The 22529-nt window shown below is 41.9% G+C and overlaps 1 protein-coding gene across 1 annotated transcript in view; it reads left to right on the top strand.

Annotated features, from left to right (window-relative positions):
• Nucleotides 1–935: 935 nt before the first annotated feature.
• LOC103592121 (uncharacterized protein KIAA2012-like) overlaps nt 936–22529 on the top strand; it is a gene marked incomplete at its 5' end in the record, with an annotated part of 36861 nt that continues 15267 nt past the window's right edge. Inside the window, 2 exons of the mRNA XM_008574720.1 lie at nt 936–1073; nt 9017–9086. Of these exons, the coding sequence (XP_008572942.1) occupies nt 936–1073; nt 9017–9086 (208 nt within the window). The remainder of the gene's footprint in view (nt 1074–9016; nt 9087–22529) is intronic.

Raw genomic sequence — 22529 nt, 5'->3', positions numbered from 1 at the left:
CGTCTGTGTCGTACACTGCTGTGTCTGTTCTGCCTGACATAGAAATGGCACCCAGTAAATATGTGAATGACTGAATGAGGCAGGAGAGAAGTCCAGGACCAGGCAGGAAGGGCCTTGTAAACCTTTTAAGCCAGTTGCCCTTCATCCTGAGAGCAAGGGCCTTTGAAGGTTTTAAGCAGAGGAGTGATGTGGTCAGTTTGCATCTTGGAAAGATCGCCCAGGTTGCAGTGTGGGCATGAGCTGTAGGGCAACTTTAGGTCCGACTCTGTACTGCTCTGAAATGTGACACTGTTGGCATGTTGGGGTGACAGAGAGGGCAGGCCCAAGAGATTTGAGAGCCCCCGGGGCCTCCCAGACTCCTCTCCCAGCCCACTCTTCCCTCTCTTCTGCATTTTTTCACCTCACTCTTCCTAACACATCAAAGACATCTTCAGCTTGGAAATAAACTGGATGCTTGCTATAACTTTATTTGCTACAAGGCAGATTTGATAATCATTCATGGGAGCTATAGAAGAATCAAAAAGATCTCATTAAAAAAGGAGTCTTGGGCAGGTAGTGATTTTAGTTCTGCCACATACCAGCTCAATGGCTTTGGGCAGGTTGCTTAACCTCCTGGGGCCTCTTGGTTTCCTCATCTGTGAAATGGGAGTAACAATACCTGCCTCCGGACTGTTGTGGGGATTAAATTAAATAACTACAACCTGGGATCTAGGAAGGCACCTTTTTCCACTTCCCCAGGTATTAATTAATAACCAGTCTCGGGTTATTTCCTATATATATGGGTCCCCTGCATCTTCAATGGTAAAAAATAAGTGTTACTATTAGTGTCTCAATGATGAAAAATTGCTTCCTATAAATATTTGGGGATTTGGACTAGCTCTTGTCTCACTGTATATCATTCCTATGAAAGTTGGGCTTTCTGCTTCTCTTCACAGGGAGCCCAGCAGTCCTTGGAGGCAGCAGCTCAGAAGACAGGAGAGCCTCAAAGTTGTATAAATAAAGGGCCGATATGTTCAAACAGAAAAGAATTTTACACACGCAAGCTGCACATCGACATGATGCCGTTCCTGAAGGTGATCTCACACTGAGAAGACAAGGGGTTTTATAGACACATACACAGGAATTCCAGTTAATACACTTCTGCATGGTACAAAAACAGCTTCAGAAGTCCCTCAGAGCTCCTGCTTTATCAGAGGGACAGAAAATAGGCAGTTTGTAGCAGATGAAGAATGAACAAATTAGGACAGTAATCACAGCCAGCCATCGGGGACAAATCAGTTGGGTGTCTGGTTTGGGTGGTGGGGGACAGGGAACAGAGAGGAGAAAGGATAACTTTGAACCACCTCATAAAACAGGCAAATATAGTTCATTTTATCTTGACAGTAACTAAAATAATTGTCACCGTTTTACCACTATAACTTGGTAGAGTTTATATTCCTTGTGTGGAGAAGACTAATTCTTGAGTTAACTATTTAGAAGTCAACGCAAATTCTCTTTTGGATGTCTGGCCTTGTTTTCTGCTCTCTGAGAGTTCATTGATCTCCAGGCTCAGCTTTATAGCGAGTAGTTAAGGGTATAAAGAGTGCCTGTGGTGCTGGTGCTGTCTGTCCATCCTGCAGTGCCTCAGCATCCAACACAGCGCCTGGCACATGGAAGGGTTCACCAAATGCTCCATGGATCAACCCACCTTTATCATCCCTCAGTCCTCTGGTTTAGGGCCCTTTCCCACCCATTCTGTGTCCTCCTCAGAGCTTACTGAACTGGAAATAAATGCCCATGGAGTCAAAGAAACTGACAGGGAACAGAGCCAGGCTTGGCATGGAAGGATCTCAGATGCTTCATACTACCCTAGAGGACAGCATCCCAGGCCCTTACTAAAAAAAAGTGACTCAGAAAGGCAGAAACAAGGGAGAAGAGACCAAATGCTTGCAGAATTCATAGTTCTATAGACTGGCAGGAACTTTGAAAGTCATGAGGGCCACCCTCCCAACCTCAGCTAATCCAGAGTCCTCAGGTTACACCTCTGGGCTGCTGGAATCCCAGTTCTGCAAGGGGGAACTTTGATTAAGAGTCATGCATTTGCCCAAAATCTGCCTCTCCCTTGCTGGGTTCTGCTTTCTTGGGCTTCTTCTTAGATAGCCTCTTCCCCAGTAGTGGCAAGCTGGCCATCAGCTTATCTTTCCTGGGTCATTCCAGAACTGAATGTGAACCAACTTGCGTCACATGCCCATGTCCAAATGAAATGCCATTGGCCCAGCCTGGAGCCACAGAGACTGACAAAGAAAAATGGGGTGCTTAAAAGTACAAGAAGGGAGAATGATTCTGGGCAGCAAAACAAAAGATATTTACTACAGGTATTCAAAAAAATATTGCCATGCTTCATTTTTTATATTAGTGAAACTATTCCTTTTATTCTTAGCAACAGTTTAGTTCTTCCCTTAGGGCTTGAGGAATTATGGTTGGTATTTCCTGGGATGAGATATCATTTTCATTATTACTATTTATTCATTTAACCAATATTTGAGCACCTGCTACCTGCTATGTGTCTGGCACTTTCTGGGCATCTAGGATACATCAGTAAACAGGACAAACCAAGATTTCTGCTGTGCTCCAGGCTAGTGCAGGTGACAGACAATAAACATAACAAATAAGCAGAGTGTATAGTATGTTAAAAAAGTGATGATTGCTACGGAAATGAGATAAGCATATATTTATTGAGCATCTAAAAACTGTGGTTTTTAAAGTGGGGAATAATTTTTTGGATATTTACTATCCACAGTGTTTCTTTATTACACTTTATGTTGCACAATTTTGGCACAGTACTGTTAAAGGAAATCAAGGAGTTCTGCTGGCTAAATTCAGGCTCTTGGCGTCTCAAAGAACTGGATGAGACACGCCAGAGGTGAAAAGCAAAGGACAGTTTTATTTAGCAAAGTGAGTTAACAAAGAGAGAAAACACTCCGGAGTGGGTGGAGTGGGCTCAAGTGAGAGAGAGTGGCTCAAGAGCACTGACAGGTACATTCCCAGGGGTGTAAGTCCTCCCGGCTGGATTCGTGTCGTTTGGTCATTGTTTGAGCCCTGGTAGTCTCTGTTGTTTGGAACCTTAGCTGGTGGGAGCTCACTCGTCCAATCAAATGGTGCCCGGTGTGGGGGCAGAGCTCCCTGTCTGTCTTTATCTCCTTATCTTGTCTTTATCTCTAGCTCCAGAGCCCATGCTCTCAACTATCTGCTACAAAGCTTCACTGCAGACCCCAACTGAGCCCTATCCACTCAAAAGCACTGCCTATCATGTTAGCCAAGCATCCAGCACTCCTCCTAGAAAAATCCATCCTTGAGCATGCATTCAAGCAGCTGCAATATTTTCTGACACTACTTTGCCCTTCCCTTCACTCCCACCTGAGTTCTGTGGAGTCAATATAAAGCTTTCTCTCCCAGTGATTGTTCGGTTCCCTTCAGCCAACATACAGTTTATTGAGCATCCTCTGTGTGTCAGACACTGTGCTAGGCACTGAGAACAAAGAGATGAATCATCTCCATCCTTGACCTTCCAAGATAATAACAGCACAGTGTTGTAGTGAAGGCAGGCTCAGGCTGCTATGAGAAAGATGCATTAGAATCTTACTCAAATTTAAGAACCTCTTTACAACACTGAAGACAACACTAACAGTGCTGGGCTAACAACCCATTTTACAGGATAATCTGTTTAAAACAGGCATAGATGTGGGGAAACGTGATTGATCCAGAGTACATCTGGGTTCACTTAATAATTGAACCATGTTTTTTTAAAAAAATCTATTCTGTTTTTCAAAAAGAAATGGTAATTGATGAATGAATCAGAATAGAGTTTTTTTCAGGAACTTTAGTTAGTTATCAAGGTTAACTCATGATAGTGGGGGTAAAATAGCAATAATGCCTATTAATGCTAGAAACAGAATTGAATATACTTACACTTCACATTGACATCCAGGGGTATATCTGTTATACCCAGAAGATGGGAAGTGAGAAATAAGCTTCTACCTCACAGCCATTGCACAGACAGCTGGTGACCTCAAATGCAAGGCAGAGGAAACTGCCTGAACTTGGCCAGCTGTGCCTGGAGTTAGAGCAGCCCCTTCCTGGTGTGGGCACATCCAACAAGCAAAGTGACTGCCACTGCCACTGAATTCTGTGGTCACATGGGGGAGGAATGGCATGGATTTCAATGAATGGAAGCAACAGGGAAATAATGTGTGGCCTAAAATGTTGTCCAAAAATTGAGCCGGCCACCTCAAGAGATAAGTTCTGGTCCCTAGAGCCATTTAAACGTCCTTTGCTGACCACTTAGCAGGAAAGTTGTAGAGGGATCACAAGCTGGTTTCAAGATTCAGTGATTCCAGAACACTTGAATAATATTGCCAGGAAAAACATTGAGAACACTGAGTCTGTTACATTTCCAAAAGAAAGAAGTCCAGGATTAAGTGGAATATTATCAATATTAAGTTGTCAAACCAGTAGTTGGGAAGCCCTGGGTCTTCTCTGACTCTGAGTGACCTTGTAATACTTCAGGGACTCCGTTTTCTCTTTAATATGTGGAGGTAATAATAGTGGGAACTTCATACCTGCCTCTCAACAGTAAGGTGAGAATTACATGAAATGACAGTTTTCAAAGAGTGTTCACATTTATAAAGGACTCGGTTCATAAGGGAGAAAGGAACAAACACTCATTGATCCCTGCTAAGGGCCAGGCTCCTCACATATTAAACCTTAATCTTCCCACCTCCCTTCCTGGTAAATGTGCAGATGGGGAAACTGAGGCTCTGAAACACCAGTGACATGGCTGGCAGCAGAGGGAGCTAGGATTCAAAGCCACAAAACCCACAATGCTTGATATTGATGAGATATGTCTGTTCTGTTCTGGGGAAGAATTTAATTATTTGTTCTGGCTTTGGAGGAGAGATTTGATAATATATTTTAATCTTAATAATACAAGGTACCTTATGATTTTCCTAAGCCAGTTTATTAAAGAAAAAATGTGGGCTCTTTTTAATACACAAGAAAATTTGTACTACCTTGAAGTTGAAACTTTCAAATGAGATGATGTTCTTCCATTATGAAGAAAGCATTGAAATGAGTAATTTATATTTGTGCATCACATGGGATGTTACACAGAATTTCCAAATGTATTTTCCTGGTTAAGCTTTTAAAAACTCTGTCCAATATGGATTATTGCTCCCATTTCACAGATAGAGAAGCTAAGGTTCAAGGATAAGTCATGTAGCTAGCTTGAGGCCGACTGGGAACCCACTTCCGACTCCTGTATCCCATGCTCCTCTGTCCTCCCAGCAGTTCTCGGAGAAAGCCTGCCAAGGACCTGGAAGTACCATGCTCAGATGGGGTGTTGTGCATAAGGGTGGAGAACAGGATGGCTGGCAGGTTTTCCAAGGACAGATGAGAACTTAAGATCACTTGTCCAGTGCCTGTCAGTTAACAGTTTAAGAAACGGAGGCTCAGGGGTTCAGTGACTCCCATGGTCTGTAAGATATTTAGTGTAGGAGTTAGGACTTCAGTGCATGCAGTCTGACCCCAGGACCTGCATCCCAGCCACGGAGGAAACTTTCTCTCATTGCTGGCTTCAGTGTTGCAGTTTGTGTTTACAAAGTGTTTGTTACTCCTCCCGCCCCCAGTCCTATAAAATACCACATTGCTGCCAGGGCTCTTTCTAAATACAGCCCAGTCACATCACTGGTTTGCTTGAAATTCATTACATGTCCCCATTGGCCTTCTGATTAAATTCCCATCATCAAAGATGTATTTCTTTTACAAATAGAAAAATATAACAAATGCAATTTTTTTTAAACTCCAGACTGCAACATGCAAGATCTGGCCCATGTCTAATTAACACTGTCTACACATGGCAGCCACCCCAAATACCTCCTAACCAGCACATGCTGATTCCTCTGCCTGGAATTGTCCTACCTTCCCTTCCCTGCAAGACTTAGCACTATGTCCACTAGTAAACAAACCTTCCCAGCCTAATTTAGCTTCACCTCCCATGAGGTCCTGCAGAAACCTGTCATAGTCTGCCGTAACATTTACTACACCGCCTTGCAAACTGACCTGCCATTTCCTCACAAGGCAGTGAGTGAGCTTCCTACAAATAGATCTTTCACCTTTGTGCCCCAGTGCCCACCACGGTACTGGCACATAGCAGACACTCAATAAATGTTCATTAGATGAATGAACAGAGGAAAAGCAAATGACTTGGCCAGAATAACAGAGCTGGGAGATGAATTTTCAGTCCCTCAGTTTGTTTTCCTTGCTCACCAAGTGTTTCAATCCCTCAGTTTAGTCACTGCATTTGTAACTCAACTAAAAGTGACTGGGCTGGCCAGTTAGCACAGTTGGTTAGAGAGCGGTGTTGATAATACCAAGGTCAAGGGTTTGGATCCCCATACCAGCCAGCTGCCAAAAAGAAAACAAAAAGTGACAGATAGCATTTTATTTAGATTTTTAATTCAAATTTTGAATCTGAAATATATTTAGAATGTTTTTTAAAAAATTTAAATAGGGGCCGGCCCGGTGGCGCACTGGATAGTGCGCCGCTTGGGAAGCGCGGTGGCGCTCCCGCCCGAGGGTTCGGATCCCACATACGGACCGGCTCCCGCTCACTGGCTGAGCGAGGCGCGGGAGCAACGCCGAGGTTTGCAATCCCGTTGCCGGTCCCTGGTCCGGTACGGGGGCAACACTGAGGGTTGCGATCCGTTGCCGGACACGGAAAAAAGACAAAAGACAAAAAAAATAAAAAATAAAAAATTTAAATATAAAATAGTTTGTCTCCCAGGTGCTCAATTCCCTTCCCTCAGACAACCTCCGTTGCTAGTTTCCTGTGTGCCCTTCCTAAGATGTATAATTCGTAGATAAACAAATAAAGATAGATAAATACACAGATAGATGTTTCATGTAAATTTTAGTATATTATGCATTCAGAGTCTTTTTTTTTTTACTTAATGTGTCTTAGAGTTCTTTTTATGTTGATTCATAGATACCTTGTTCTTTTTAATGGCTGCATAGTATTACACTGTATAAATTACCGTAATTCATTTGATTCATCCCCAATTGATGGGATATTTAGGTTGCTTCCAATCTTTCAAAATGAATGAATGATCTTATGTATAAGTTATTTCACATGTGTATTCATATATCTAAAAAATGAGGGGCCGGCCCGGTGGCGCACTTGGTAGAGTGTGGCGCTTGGGAGCACGGCGGCGCTCCCACCAAGGGTTCGGATCCCATATACAGACCGGTCCGCTCACTGGTTGAGTGCGGTGCGGGCGCGACACTGAGGGTTGCGATCCCATTACCGGTCACGAAAAAAGACAAAAAGGAAAAAAAAAAAAGATAACTTTTTTGACACTTTTCTAAGCAACATGCAATTGATGGTCAGAATTTCGAATTAAGACTACTTGTTTTTCTAACAAGGACTCACCTAAAGTTTCTTTCTAAATCTCTGTCTCTATTTGTTCCCATCTCCCCATCTGCGAAATAAGAATAATATTCCTTGCCCCTGACGATTCATAGCTGCATGTTGCTGAGACTGAAGGTTTATCCTTCTTGGCTTTGAAATTCTTCCAAAGAAAGAAGCTTGTTTCTCCCTTTTAATCCAATTTCCTGATAGATTAAAAGGCTTTATAAACAGGGATTTTAAAAAATGTATCTCTTTTCTTGTCTTTCTTGACTTAGCAATTTACTATGACGGAGGTAGGTTTTTCCTGCAGTATTTTTTTAAAACCTTTCAACTTATTCAGGAATGATTTGTTTTACTCTACGAGGCCAAATCTGCTTTGTCTCCAAAATGAGAAACCCAAAAGAAGGAAAATTATTTACCTGCTTTAGCTTTTTTATGTCAGCAAGTCTCATCAGCTACAAACACTAAGCTAACAAGTAAGAAACACACAGGATGAAAAGCCAAGTGAGAAAACTCAGAAGGAGTTAGAGAGAGTGCCAAATTAGCAGATAATTAATAGTCTCTTCCCAAAGCAGGCTGGGTATTTGATAACAAAGTAGAAAACTGATTGTCACTAAAGGGTGAGAGTAAACCAGGACAGACTTGCACGGCCCTCCACATCAGATTCCAGCTCCATCGCTGAAATGAACTGGGAATTGGGCAGGGATCCAGGTGACAAAGGCGTAGGCCTGTTCTCATCAGACACACAGGGCTTTCCTTGGGTCACCGACCCTACCTGCCATGTTACTTTGATACTAAAGAGCTCTTGCAGGGAGGATCAGTGATTTTCAATCCTGGCTGCGTAGTGGAATCTCCCGAGAAGCCTTAAAAATGCCCCAGCTCCAAAGAGTCTGATTTTATTGTTTGGGGTCAGGTCCTGGGAGTCATATTTTTTTAAACTCCTCAAATAATTCTAACACTCAGCCAGGGTTTGAGAACCACTGTTATAGAGATTTCTGGGTGGTGTGATTGCAAGCAGCTTGTGTGACTCAGGGAAAGAGGAAGAGGGGATCAAAAATGATAAGACACCAAATCCGTGGTAATCCTGGGAACTCCACAAAAGGCCAGTCTGACCCTTTGGCTCATTTGCTTTAAATCCTCAATGCCTCCCATTTGTTCTCAAGATAAAGACCAAAGTCCTTAACCTGACTTCAAGTCCTTGGGGATCTGACTCCTGCCCACCCTGCCCACATCTCTAGTTATACCAGTCCTCCATCAGACCCCTTGAAGTGCCCTGCTTCCTTCTGCCCGTTAGTCTTTCTTCTCCCCCTCCCCCAATAAACTCCCGCATATGCTGGACATTGAGCATAGCACAGATGAATGGTACAAGACCCATCGAAACAAGTACAACTAACAATCTAACAGTGCTCAATGCTGCTCTAAGCCTGCCTGGCTCTTTAAGGCTGCTAGCACTAGTAGTAGTAGAAGAAACAACTAAGAAAACTGGATTCCATTTTACCAAAGGTCAGGGACCACAGAATTGTTTGCATTTATTTTGTCTTATGTATTCTTTGATGTGTGTTAACCCAATAGGAAAATGGAGACGAACTGGACTGTCTTGAAGAACCAGGGCCACCCCTCAGAGGAAATCAAGACAGCCAAGGTAGAGACAGCTGGGTTGGGCTTTATAATCTTATAACTAAAATTGTTGGATGAACTTTGTGCTGTTAAAAGATGTTAATAGGGAACGACCCTTCCATTTCCTCTCAGGTCATAGGATGGAAGTCAGAACACAGACCAAAGTGCTGAGTTCAGACTTTGATGAGTTCTTAGTGCATCACAAGCCAGATGATAATAACACATTATGTCCTTGGACTTATTGAAAGATTTCTTTCCTGCCACAGGTGCAGATTGATGTAAGAGAGTAGAGACTTTGGGGGCATTACAAAAAGGCTCCACAGGCACCTCCACCTCTCTGTTCTACCTACTTTCATGGGGGGCTTGGATATGCAGATGGGGGTGCTGAGATTTCCTGCTTAAAGGAATGATGATATTCTAACAGAGGGGGGACCATCATTTTTAGAGACCCAAGCCCCTGTCACCCACGGCTCTGGGTGGCCAGAGCCGCTTGATTGTGGCTTCCTCCAAAAATGACACTGCATTTGATGATGATGATGATGATGATGATGATGATGACAATGATGGTGATAGTTTTAGGAAATACTGGGCCCCGAACCACTGGGCTTTTCAGCATAGTTCATATCCCCAGGCCCTGAACTAGACTCTAAGTTCTTTCCTGGGGGCTCCTGGGCATGCTGCATGATGCTGCCATTGGCTAGGCCCAGCTAGCAGAGCTGTTCTGTATCCTTGTTGTGGCTCGCAGAGGTGAGAACAGATGTGTGAGACTCTTGCATTCTCAAGGAGTGAATGCAGGGCCAGACAGGATTGTGCTTGTTCACTGTACAAAGGCATCCAACAGAGGGAGCATGTGGGGGCTGAAATCCAGCCTGTACTCTGGTGCCCAAGCCACACACCCCAGCACTGGGCCATGTCTTCCCACAGGGGACTCCTTTTCCTACTTGGCCCTTCCACTGGGTTGCCTCTTTCTAATTCATACAAAGCTGCTCTATACAGGCTAGCAGCTGCAGGTCTGAGCTGCTGAACTGACAGTATGGGCTCTGGAGTTGAACTACCTCAGCCTTAATTTCTCTGTGCCTCAGTGTCCTTGTCTGTCAAAAGAGGCTGAAAACATGAGGCTGCATGAGGAACAAATGAAGTAATTCACATAAAGTAGCCCTGTAATGAATAATAATCTAGACTTGGATATCACAATGAATAAATATCTACCCTCTCATGGTCACTGTTTACCAATCTGTGAAATGACTATGACTTTTCCTATCTCCTCTGGATCCCTATGAGGGAGACCATATAGAGCATATAAGATAAATGGGTAAAGTCACGGATTTTGGACTTTACCCTAAACTTGATTTTTTTTTTCTGTTTACATCTTTTACCATTTCTTTCCATGCTAGTCAAAAATAATTAATTTTTATACTAATTTTACTTTTAAAAAAGTAAAATTAGTCAAAAATAATTAATTTTTATACTGTTTCTGGATATCAGACAAAAATCACTGTTTCTGGATATCAGACAATAATATATTATGGTAGCCTGACCCCTGAGTTTGGTCAAGCTTTTAAGCAGGATTTCCGCTAACATGAGGCTCCTGCCATCTCAGTTTTTAAAGCTGAGTGACACTAGCCAGGGAAACCGTTCCAGTCTTCAGATCTTCTAACATTGTAAATCACATATGCAAAATGTGAACACTGACAAGCCTACAAGGTCTTGGCCAAGGGCAATGGAGGTTTTAGGCAGCACAGAACGTGGCCAAATCCAAGCAATGACCAAGTCAGTCAAAACAGATTTCCTATCTCATGACAGAAAGGCAGGCTCCAGCTGAGTTCCATAAAACTTATTCAGACAGTCTTTAATGCAATGAAATATCACTGCAGAAAGTAAAAGAAGGCATTTGCCTGTTCTGAATGAAAAATGCTAATGTTTAAAAGGATTTCAAATCTTTGAAGGAAAAAAAGGAGCGAGTGCCAAGGAATTTTTTTTTAACTATTTTAGGATCAATTTTTCCCCCCCCCGAGGTCTTAAGACTAATTGTCAGGATTTTTTCCTTCCTCTAAATTAAGTAGTGATCTGCATGGTTAATTATAAGCAGTGATCCAGTGCCACCTCCAGTGAGTCTTGGACTTGGTGAGAACACAGCATGCGAGTTTTCACAAGACAGGTCAACTCGGCAACCTCCAAACCAAAGGCGGCTGAGGAAATTGCTCTTGTTTTAAATACAAACCTTTCCTTTTCTCCCCTCTATTATACCCTCGAAATCCAAGGAAAGAATAAAATTTCAATTTTTATTTTAATTCTTATTTATTTCCCAGGCCAATGGTTCTCAAACTTCAATGTGCATGAGAATCACCTGGAAGGCTTATTAAAGTAAAGATTTCTGAGCCTCACCCCCAGAGTTTCTGATTCACTAGATCTGGGCTGAGGCCTGACAATTTGCATTTTTAGTGAGTTCCTGAGTGATTTTGATGCTGGTAGTACTCCAGGGACTGCACTTTGAAACCCTTTTCCTAGGCCTTGCTTCTTGTATTTATTTATCTGAATTTGGCAGCAACTCAATTTAATCTTTCTTTTAAAAATAATAGGTGAAATGGGTAACTATGTGAGGTGATGGATATGTTAATTTGCTCCACTGTAGCTTCACTTTTCATTACCTGTATGTATCCCATAACATCATGTTGTATACCTTCAATATACACAACAAAATTTATTTTTTAAAAATAAATATTTTTTAATATTTTATTTTAATTATTTTAAATATTTTAAATATTTTAATTTTTAAATATTTTTAATATTTTTAATAAATAGTCAGGGGGAGGAATTGGTGGGCAGGCACTTTTTAGGCAGCATCACTGTGATCAGGAGCACTGATTATAGAGTCTGATTCCCTGGGTTCACATCCCAACTCCACTCTTACTAGCTGCGTGGCCAAGTTACAGAACTTCTCTGAGCATCTTTTTCTCTTCATCTGTAAAATGGCGATATTAATAGTCCTTCTCTCAAGGGGTGGTTGTGACATAAAAGAGTTAATATATGTAATGTGCTTTGAAAAGTACCTGTCACAGAGTGCTCAAGAAGGATTAGCTATTAGTCTATTTTTTTAAAACCTTAATTTTAGTAACCATAATTTGTACTTTGTCAGGAAAGCCTAGTTCTAAGGTGATAACACGATGATTTCTTTACTTTCCCAATCAGTCTTGGTGGCAGGGGGGCTTGCTCGCGGGAGACTCATTTAGTCCTCTGCTGAAATCCATCTTTTGCAGCAGACCCCAGATGAAAGAGGCAGCCTTGCCACCTTTTGCATTTGGTGAAGTTACTGTAACATAACCCCTTGGAACATGACAGAATTGCTTTAAGATATTCTTAGGAAGAGTGAGAGATTTGGGGAGCCATGCATAAGGCACAGGGGGTCCCTAAGGAACAGTCTGAGACAATGGGGAGAAAAATGAAAGGCAGACCTGTGGAAACCCTCAGAAACCAATGAGCCACTTTCAGTCTATCAGAAAAAGAAGGCTCGGAGCCTTATTGCTTTATCCAAGAGATGGATGTGTAATAGTTAGGATTTGGGTACAACTGTCCTAACAAAGGCCAAAGTAAAGGGGACTTTGAACAAGATGGCAGGTTTATTTCGCACTCACAGAAAAGTCCTAGCTGGCAAGGCAGGGAGGTGAGGACAACTCCACTCCATGGGGCTGTTGGGGACCCAAGCTTCTGCTCTCTTATTATCTCTCTGCCATCCCCTTTACTATATCACCCTGTCTGCAGGGTCAGTGCTGGCTCAACAGGAGAAAAGGAGTCAGTGTTGCGCCCACAGCTGCCTCTTAAGGGCACCATTCAGAATTGCATCTGTCCCCCTCTGCTCGCATCCCATTGGCCCACCTAGCCACAAGGGAGGCCAGGAAAAAAGGCTCCTACTGGGTGTCCATGTATCAAACTAGAACTTGAGGGGGCTCTGTTCCCCAAAGGCAGAAGGGGAAATGATGTTGGGGGGCAGTTAGCAGTCTCTGCCACACGTGAGCAGATGTATCTGTCTTACACAAGCTACCACTTTCCTACCTCTTGGACCCAGTCACATTTATCTGTCATGGCAGCTCCTTAAGCTCAGTGTGCCTTTTCTCTTAGCCACAAACCCTGTGCATGCTTTATCTGCCCACTCTGTGGATTGCCTGAGAAGAGGCGCTAGGGTATCCCTACTTCCTCCATTGTGCTTTGTGGTGTCAAAGGGAGAGAAAAGTATATATAATGCTCTCATGAATTTGCCTGAGAACTTTAAAAAGTACAAAGACTTCTGTGAGGCTTCCGGTGGTATAATTTCCGTTGACCCTAATGGGAGCTGGCTAGGGAGCCAGGCTCTCTTCTTTGAAAATAAGCCCCTTAGGAAGCAGCCAACACTGTCTGCTTTTCATTGCACTTTCTATCACTTGATGATGCTTCCACTTCCCTTTGGAGCCCTGAAGTCTATTCAATTTCACACGTGCTTATAGGATGGCCACTAAGTACCACTTAGAGCCCCATGTGTTACATGTGCTTCTTGAAGGAAAGGATTGTGCCTCATTCGGGCCTATTAAATGTTCCATAAGTGAATGAATGAATGAATGAATGAATATGCTGAGGATTCAGGGGTTCAAAGATGACAAAACCATATTTCCTACCCTCAAGAACTTACAGTAGACTTCAACTTTGGGCATAATATATCCTCCCTGTGAGTAAACAGTGCCTTCTTGGGAAGGTCACAGCCCTCCAACTGGGGTGCACTCACAGAATCCACAGCCACCAGCCAGGCCCTGCATCTCCACCATAGACCCAGAAGCAGCCAGCAGGGCAGAGGATGGCTGACGCTGACAGGGAAGGAAGATGCTAGGTCCCAGCCCCATTCACTTCTAGGTGAATGGCCCAGCAGCCACCACGCCCTCATTAACCTGACAAGACTGGTCTAATTCGTGGCTAGTGTGCTAAGAAGTTACATCACAGTACAGCTGGAAGGTCTAGATCAGTGGTGTTTTTGAGAACCACCTAACTAGACCCATTCTAGCTAGAACCCAGGAGCTTGTTAGAAATGCAAGATCTGGGGTCTCACCCTAGACCTGCCTTTGTTTTAACAAGATCCTCAGGTGTTATATATATGCCCTTTGATATTCGAGAAACACTAAAATAGACTCATTGAGGAAACTGTGTTTCAGATTCAAAAGACATGGGTTCACTTACAGCTCTGCCTTTGATTAATTCCATGTCTAGGACAGGGCATGGTACTTCTCCAGGCCTTGATTTACTTTTCCAGAAATCAAGGAGGTTGGGTTGGATAATCTTTAGTGCCCTGTCCATTCCTCATGCTCCATGCATCTGACTCGCCCAAGCGCACACAGTGATAAGCTGCTGAGCCAAGCCTGGGGCTGGGCCTCCTTCCTGAGCTACTTCCACTATTGCTCCTAGGAAAGCTCAGCCCACCATCTTCACTGTCTCCCACAAAAATCTCTACTACCACCCAGCCATCCTTGTGTGGGCCATGACCAAGACAGCTTGGGAGAAGAGTGGCAATCCCTGTGCCACATGTGAGCCCTGGCTGGGGGGGCAGCAACCAGTGAGTGAGAGCCAACCAGGTCAAGAATGAGAGCCCTGCCTTGCCAGGACCCTCCTGCACCGACATGAGGCCTCTGTAAACCCTTGGCCCTTCTAGGTGTCCACTCCTTCATCAAAAAGTAACAAAATTGACCTTCCAGTTCTGTTTCTTATTTTCTGTGATTCAACAACCTTGGAATTTTTTCTGTTAAGGGGAGAAGTCAAATCCTCAGTGTTAACCCTGAGATAACTCTATGGTTCGGCCACCAGGTTCAGGCCTTCCCAACTCTTTAACCATTGACTACATGAATGGGAGGTTCCATTATTCACTCAGAAAACATTTGCTGATCACCTACTACGTTACACAGCATCTATGGTAGGTTAAGACATACTTTTCACTGCAGCTCCTGCTTCAGTGGAGGATACAGATATGTGTGCAGAGTTCCAACGCAGCGTGGTCACAGGGTAGCTGATTCCGAGAGAACACAGAAAGGGCAACTGATTCAGCTTGGGCTGGGAGGGATGGAGAGAACTCAGGGTGGGCTTCCTGTAGGAGGTGATGTCTGACATGAAGGAAGGAGTTTACTGAACCCAGAGTGCATTCACCCACTTGCAATGAAGGCATCAAGACAGGGACATACTGCGTGCCAGGCACCAAGCTAAACATTTTCTATAAAGTGTCTCCTTTAACTTTTATTACAATTCTGTGAAGGAGCTCTTGTTAGCCCCATTTCTCAGATGAGAAAACTGAGGCACAGAAAGGTTAAGTAACATGTCCTTGGTCACAGAGCTGGGCAACGGTGGGGCACCAGGTCTGACAATTCCCCGGACTCTATCTGCAGAGATTAACTCTTCTTGTAAACAGTTATCCAAAAGAGAGTCTGCCGATCCTGGAGTGCTCTTAGGCAGCCCGGAGAAGATAGAAAGGTCAAGGCCAAATACAGATTTAAAGAAATTCTACACACACACACACACACACACACACACACACATACACACACGAGAAATCTGAATGCGACGTTCTTCGGGCAAGTTTTTTAAAGGAGGAAAAAAAGAAAAGTTGTTTGAGGAAAAAAAAAATAAGTGAGGCCAGTCGGGGGAGGGGAAGACAAAACGGCCCAGCAGTCGCAGCACCTGCCTCCTCGGCATTGGCAGGGTGGCAGCGGCGGGGCGCGCGGGAACGCAGCTCCTCTCCCGACCCGGCCGCACGTGTGACTTCAGTAGCGCCGCTCCCGCTCCCGGTCCCCGCTCCTGCCTAGCGCCTCTGTGCTCAGCGAGGGTGTCCCCGTCCTTACAAAAGGAGCTCCTTGCCGGCGAGCTCGAGACCCCAGGCGAGTCTGTCCCCAAGGGTCGGTTCTCCAGGTGTGCGGCATCTTTTAGTCTTGCCTTTTCCTCTCTGCGGTAGCTTGTGATGTCTCTACAGCCGGGACCTCCTGTGGATTCCATTCCTAGGTGGAGACTCTCAGAGCTAGAAGGTCTAAAAATCTGAAAAGTAGGCAGCCCCGGACCCTGGGGAGAAGGTGGGAGGCAGGCAGACCCCGGGAGTGCCACCCAAACAATTTAGACTTTTAAATTTATACAGGCTTTCTTTGGGCTATTTTTCCACACAGTCCCTTGAGCGGTAGAGAAAGGGAAGTAATTTGGGGCACTTACTATGAAGCAAGACACTATGCTAGGTGCCTTATGTATGTTTATCTCATTTTATCCCCACTATAACCTTATGAGGTAAAGTGCATTCATTATCTCTACTTCACAGATGAGGATAATAAAGCTCAGAGAGGTTAGGTGACTTGCTCAAGGTCACACAGCCAAGAAGTGGAGGAACTAAGATATGGACCCAGGTTTCTCTGACTCCAAGGCTTTTCAAGAGTTCTAATGCCATCCATGTGTTTCTGATTAAGAAATAGCTACAAAGTCAGGGAAACGCCACAAAATTATAGTGGCATTTTTTTGAGCCAGCATGAATCTCGGAGGTTATTTAGAATTTCTAAGTTATTTTATATTGTGGATGAAGGAACCTTAGGTCTACAAGTCAAGAGAATTATGCAGTCACAGCTAATTATTAAAACCAATGAGGTAAACTGGAGTTTCTGCCCAGTGTTTGTGGGTATCTAGTTTAGTTCAGCTCAGTTTAGTTTCGTTTCCTCAGGGGCAGTTCCTGGCTCCAGGAATAAACAGCTCCAGAAGGAGCAGGTATAATGATTGCCCCACCTGTGCAAAGAAATGAGGAGTAGCCAGTGCTGGAAAAATGTTCTGAAAGCTGTGGGAAAAATAGCGAGACCAGAAGTATGTGCCACTCACCAGAATCTACAGCCTGGGAGGCAAAACCATGCAAGGTGCAGCGTAATGCTGGGGATCCGGGCTCCTTGCTTCCCACGCTGCTCCGCGTGAGGCCTGCACACTGCCAGGCCCTGCTATTGCAGCCCACGCTGCTGGGTTCCGAATATTCCACTAGTTGCTAGTTCTCAGCACCTGGATGACCAAAATACTCCAGTACTGCTTTACTTTTTTTCTGGAAAGTATTGCAAAGTTCTTCGTAGTAGAGGAGGAGGAAGTGTGAAATGGTGCATCCTTAAGAATGTTTCTTGCTTACTCCCACTCAGACCGGCATGGAAACCTCAAGAAATCCCCAGAGTCCCAGAACACAGCTGTTGCTTCTTTTTTGTTGTTGTTTTGTTTTTGTCCTTCTTTTTCTTTTTCTTTTTTTTTTTTTTGAGACCGGCCACACCGCACTCAGCCAGTGAGCGCTGTGAGCGCACCGGTCATCCCCATATAGGATCCGAACCCAGGGCAGGAGCGCTGCTGCGCTCGCAGCGCCGCACTCTCCTGAGTGCCCCACGGGCTCAGCCAGCTGTTGCTTCTTGATAATGAAAATTCTCTTCACCTTCCAGGAAAGAAAGCTCATTTCTAACATGGGACCTAAATTCATCAAAACCAAAAGCAGCTAAAACTAGAGACAAGTAAAACATAAAAAGGAAAATTATAAACTAATCTCGCTTATGATCAAAGATGTAAAACTCCTAAATAAAATGTTAGCCAATCAAATCTTTAAGCTTTTTTTTTGGCAACTGGCTAGTTCAGGGATCTGAACCCTTGGCCTTGGCGTTATTAATACTACACTTTTCCAAGTGAGCTAACCAGCTAGCCCTTTAAGCTTTTTTAAAAAAAATAATAGCAATACACTATGACTGAATTTGTTTAATCACAGGAATTCAAAGATGGTCTAACATTTAGAAACCTGTGTATGTAATTTACATCAAGAGGTTAAAGGGGGAAAGAAAGCCTTAGGGCTCAAAAGATGCAAAAGGAAAAAAAATTATAAGATTCACCTATCAATGATTTAGAATTGTCAAACTAGGAACAAAAGAGGGCTTCCTGGTTTTGATAACGAGTATCTGCAAATAACCTATAGTAAACATCACACTTTAATGGTAGAACTTTAGAAGCATTCTTTTCTATTCAAGATTGTACTAAGGATAACAAAAGAAGGAAAAGGTGAAAGGATAGAAAGGAGGAAGTGACACTGTCATTATTCCCAGACAAAATTATTATTTACATGGAAAATCCAAGGGACTCTATAGACAAGCTATTAAAAGATAAACAATTAAAAGAATTCAGCAATACTACTAAATATGGATCAATACACAAACATCAATTGTGGAAAAAATAGCATTTCAAAACATAAAGCACAATTAAAAATGGAATTTAAAAATAATTATTGTGGGGGCCGGCCCGTGGCTCACTCGGGAGAGTGCAGTGCTGATAACACCAAGGCCACAGGTTCAGATCCCATATAGGGATGGCCAGTTAGCTCACTGGGTGAGCGTGGTGCTGACAACACCAAGTCAAGGGTTAAGATCCCCTTACCGGTCATCTTTGAAAAAATAATAATTATTATTATTATTATCATTATGGAAAACCCCAAGCATACACAAAGGTGGGCAGAACAGTGCAATGAATCCCACGTACCCATCTCTTGGCCAATATTGTTCACCAATATTCCAAACTCCTTCCTTTCTTCCATATTATTTTGAAACAAATTCCAGACATATCATTTTATCCATATGTACTTGAGTATGTATCAATAAACAATAAAAAAAGACTCTTTTGACATAACCATAATGCCACTATTACACCTAAAAATTAAAAGAATTCTTTAATATAATTGAATATTCAATCTGTTTTTTGAGTTCTAATTGTCTAATGATTATTATACTTGTTTCGAAGTTTGTTTGCAATTGGCTGATAAGACCTTAAGTATCATTTAACTTGTAGATTCCTTCCCATTTTCCCCTCTTTTAGTTTATTCTTGGGAAATTAGGTAACTTGTCCTGTTGAATTTCCCACAATCTAGATTTTGCTGATTGTATCTTCATGGTGTAGTTTAACATGTTTTTCTGTCTGTTGTATGTCCTGTAAGTTAGTACTTGGATCTAGAAAACTGATCAGATTCAGGTTTGGTTTTTCCTTTGGGCAAGACCACTTCGTGGAGGGCATTGTGTTCCTCTATCAGGAGACATAATGTTTGTCTCTGCGATGCCAGCAGCTACAGATCCATTAATTCATTAGAGGTCGCAAAACAGTAATAATGACATTCTATCATTTCTTCTTCATCATTAGTTGGGAAATTCCTGCAAAGAGAAACTTTTTTTCATCTACTATTTAGTTATCCAGTGGAACAATTTATATAGGAAGGCAGGATAAATGCTTAATTCTTTTCCTTTATTTGCCAATTTTTATAATGATGAGTTGATTCCCCAGCATCTTCCTTCAGTGACCTAGTTATTTTTTAAGTATCATTATGAATTTGTGGATTTAAACATATGAGAATGTAATTTTTAAATACAACTTTTACTATACTAGTATATGTATACAAGTATATATCCTATATATATACATGTATATATACATATATGAGTATATATCCTAGCAATAAGTCTACAAAAAGATGTGAGACTTTTATAAAGAAATTATTAAAATTTTATTAAAAGAAGTAAATCCGAATTAATGTTCTATGTAATACTGTGTATGATGTTCATAGACAGGAAGACTCGCTATCATAAAGATGACAATTCTCCCTAAATTAATCTATAAATTCAATGCAATTTCAATTTTTTCAGTTTTTAAAATCTGCAACAGGGTCTTTGGTGGAACATGATTAGTTTATCTTAAAATTCATATAGAAGGGCCAAAAATGCCTGCTATGGTCTGATTGTTTGTGTCCTCCTCCCCCCAAATGCATATGTTGAAACCTAATCATCAATGTATTTGGAGGTGGGGCCTTTGGAAGTTGATTAGGTCATGAGGGCTCTGCCATCATGAATGGGATTAGTGCCCTTATAAAAGAGACTCCAGAGAGCTGCCTTGTCCCTTCTATCATATGAGGACACAGCAAGGAGGCACCCTCTCTGAACCAGAAAACAGGTCCTCACCAGACACCAAATCTGCCAGCACCTTGGTCTTTGACTTGCAGCCTCCAGAATTTCAAGAAATGTTTGATGCTTATAAGCCACACCCAGTTTATGGTATTTTATTATAGCAGCCCGAACAGACTAAGATAACAGCCAGTAAAATTTTGAAGAAAAAGTGGAAGAGTTTGCCTTGCCAAATATCAAAAACTACTTTAAGTCTTTAATAAATAAGGCTGTATGCTACTGGCTTACAGACAGATGGAAAAGAATAGAGAATCCTGAAATAAATGCTCCTGTATGCAGAAACTTGATACACGGCAAAAGTAGCATTATAAAACACTGGGGAAACAATCAGAAAAGGATAAGCTATTATTCACTATATAATTTTGAGATAACTCATTATCCAGTTTTTAAATCCTTACCTCACAAAATATCAGGTGTATTCAGAATCTTAATGTCAAAAGCAAAAAAAAAAAACTTAAGAAGAAAGTACAGCAGAATATCTTTATGAATTTGGGAAAGAGAAAAACTTCTTACCCATGATTCAAAACAGAAATCATAAAGAAAATTATTGTTAAATCTGACTATATTGAAATTTAAAGTTTTTGACAAGACAACATAAAGTTAAAAGACAAATCACAGATTAGAAGATCTCTGCAATGCATATAACCAACAAAGGATTAGTATCCAAAATGCAACAAGAACTTCTACAAATAGAGAAGGAAAAAGACAATCAACCCAAAAGAAAAATGAGCAACTGATATGAACAAGCAACTAACAGAAGAGAAAACCCAAATAAATGGCCAGGTAAAAAAAAATTCAACCTTGCTACTAATCAGGAAAATCCAAACTAAAACAAAAAGATATTCTTTCATATATATCAGATCAGCAAAAGTTAAAAGTCTATAAATACTCATTATAGATGAGGATATGGAGTTTAAGAAATTCAAAGCAATTTGGAAATATCCAATAAATTGAAGATGCACATACCCTACAACTCACCAATTTCATTCCCAGAGTTATTTTAGATAAATTCTTTCTCTAAAGTAACTCACCTAAAAAGGCTTATTGTAGCATGGTAGTAATCATAAAAAGTTAGAAATAGTCAAAATGACCATCAACAGTAAAATGGATTTTTAAAACAACCGTCATATGTTTATAATCTGTCACATGTTTATTTTTATTTTATTTTATTTTTTTATTTTTTATTTTTTTAAAAGATGACCGGTAAGGGGATCTTAACCCTTGACTTGGTGTTGTCAGCACCACGCTCAGCCAGCGAGTGAACCAGCCATCCCCACATGGGATCCGAACCCGGGGCCCTGGTGTCATCAGCACCACACTCTCCCGAGTGAGCCACCGGGCCGGCCCCAGTAAAATGGATTTTTATTTTATTTTATTTTTTTATTTTTTATTTTTTTAAAAGATGACCGGTAAGGGGATCTTAACCCTTGACTTGGTGTTGTCAGCACCACGCTCAGCCAGCGAGTGAACCAGCCATCCCCACATGGGATCCGAACCCGGGGCCTTGGTGTCATCAGCACCACACTCTCCCGAGTGAGCCACCGGCCGGCCCAGAAAGCACTTTATTGAAGACCGCGAAGTGACTTAACTATCAAAATGAAAAACAACCGTCATATGTTTATAATCTGTCACATGTTTATACAAACTGTCATATGTTTATAAAAATTGTCATGTTTATTCAAAAACTGTCATATGTTTATACTGTACAGCAGCTTAAAATAAATGAATGAAAACTACATGTATTAACATGGATTAATCTCAAAAGCATAATGTTAAGCAAAATAAAGCAAATTGCAAAAGTTATATAAACGATGCCATTATATGAAGTTTTAATATGTAAAATAATGCTATATGTTGTTTATAGGTGCATTTTTATTTGTGGTAAAGATATAAAAGTATGTATAAGGACTGATAAATACCAAATTTCTTTACCAAAATGTGGACCAAATATGGAAAAATGTTAAAATTTCACAGAGCTAAGTGGTTCCATGAGGAATGATTATACAGTATTTTTTCTGTATTCTGAGTGCTTAAGAATTTTTGTAAATTTGTATAGATCTTTTTTTAAAGCAGTTAGAAGTTGTAAGTTATTATTCAAAGTACTGACAGTTTGTTCCAACACTTCCTAAGTATTAGGTTATTCTGCTAGGGGGCAGGGAATCACCCTTCTGTGGTCCACATCCCAAAACTGACAGGGTTTCAATTTTAATCAAAATGGTGAAATTACACCAGTGTAGAACCTCAGGTTTTGGGCAATACAAATGCGCCCTCTTGTGGTCTTATCATGCCCTGTCCCAAAGTTCAAAAGAGTTGTGAAAAGCAGTGAATGTCTTCAATGAGATAGTTTTTCTGGGTGAGATGAGCCATGTTAGGGAAAGAAACTCTCACAGAATTCCCCTTGTCACGAAGATACTTTGATCAGCTCCCACTGTCTGTTGATGTTTTGGTGGTGGTGGTGGTGGTGGTGGTGGTGGTGGCTGGTG

Source organism: Galeopterus variegatus, unplaced genomic scaffold, assembly GCF_000696425.1.
Source record: "Galeopterus variegatus unplaced genomic scaffold, G_variegatus-3.0.2 Scaffold1092, whole genome shotgun sequence".
Classification (NCBI taxonomy): Eukaryota; Metazoa; Chordata; class Mammalia; order Dermoptera; family Cynocephalidae; genus Galeopterus; species Galeopterus variegatus.
This window is presented reverse-complemented; position numbering and strand designations above follow the sequence as displayed.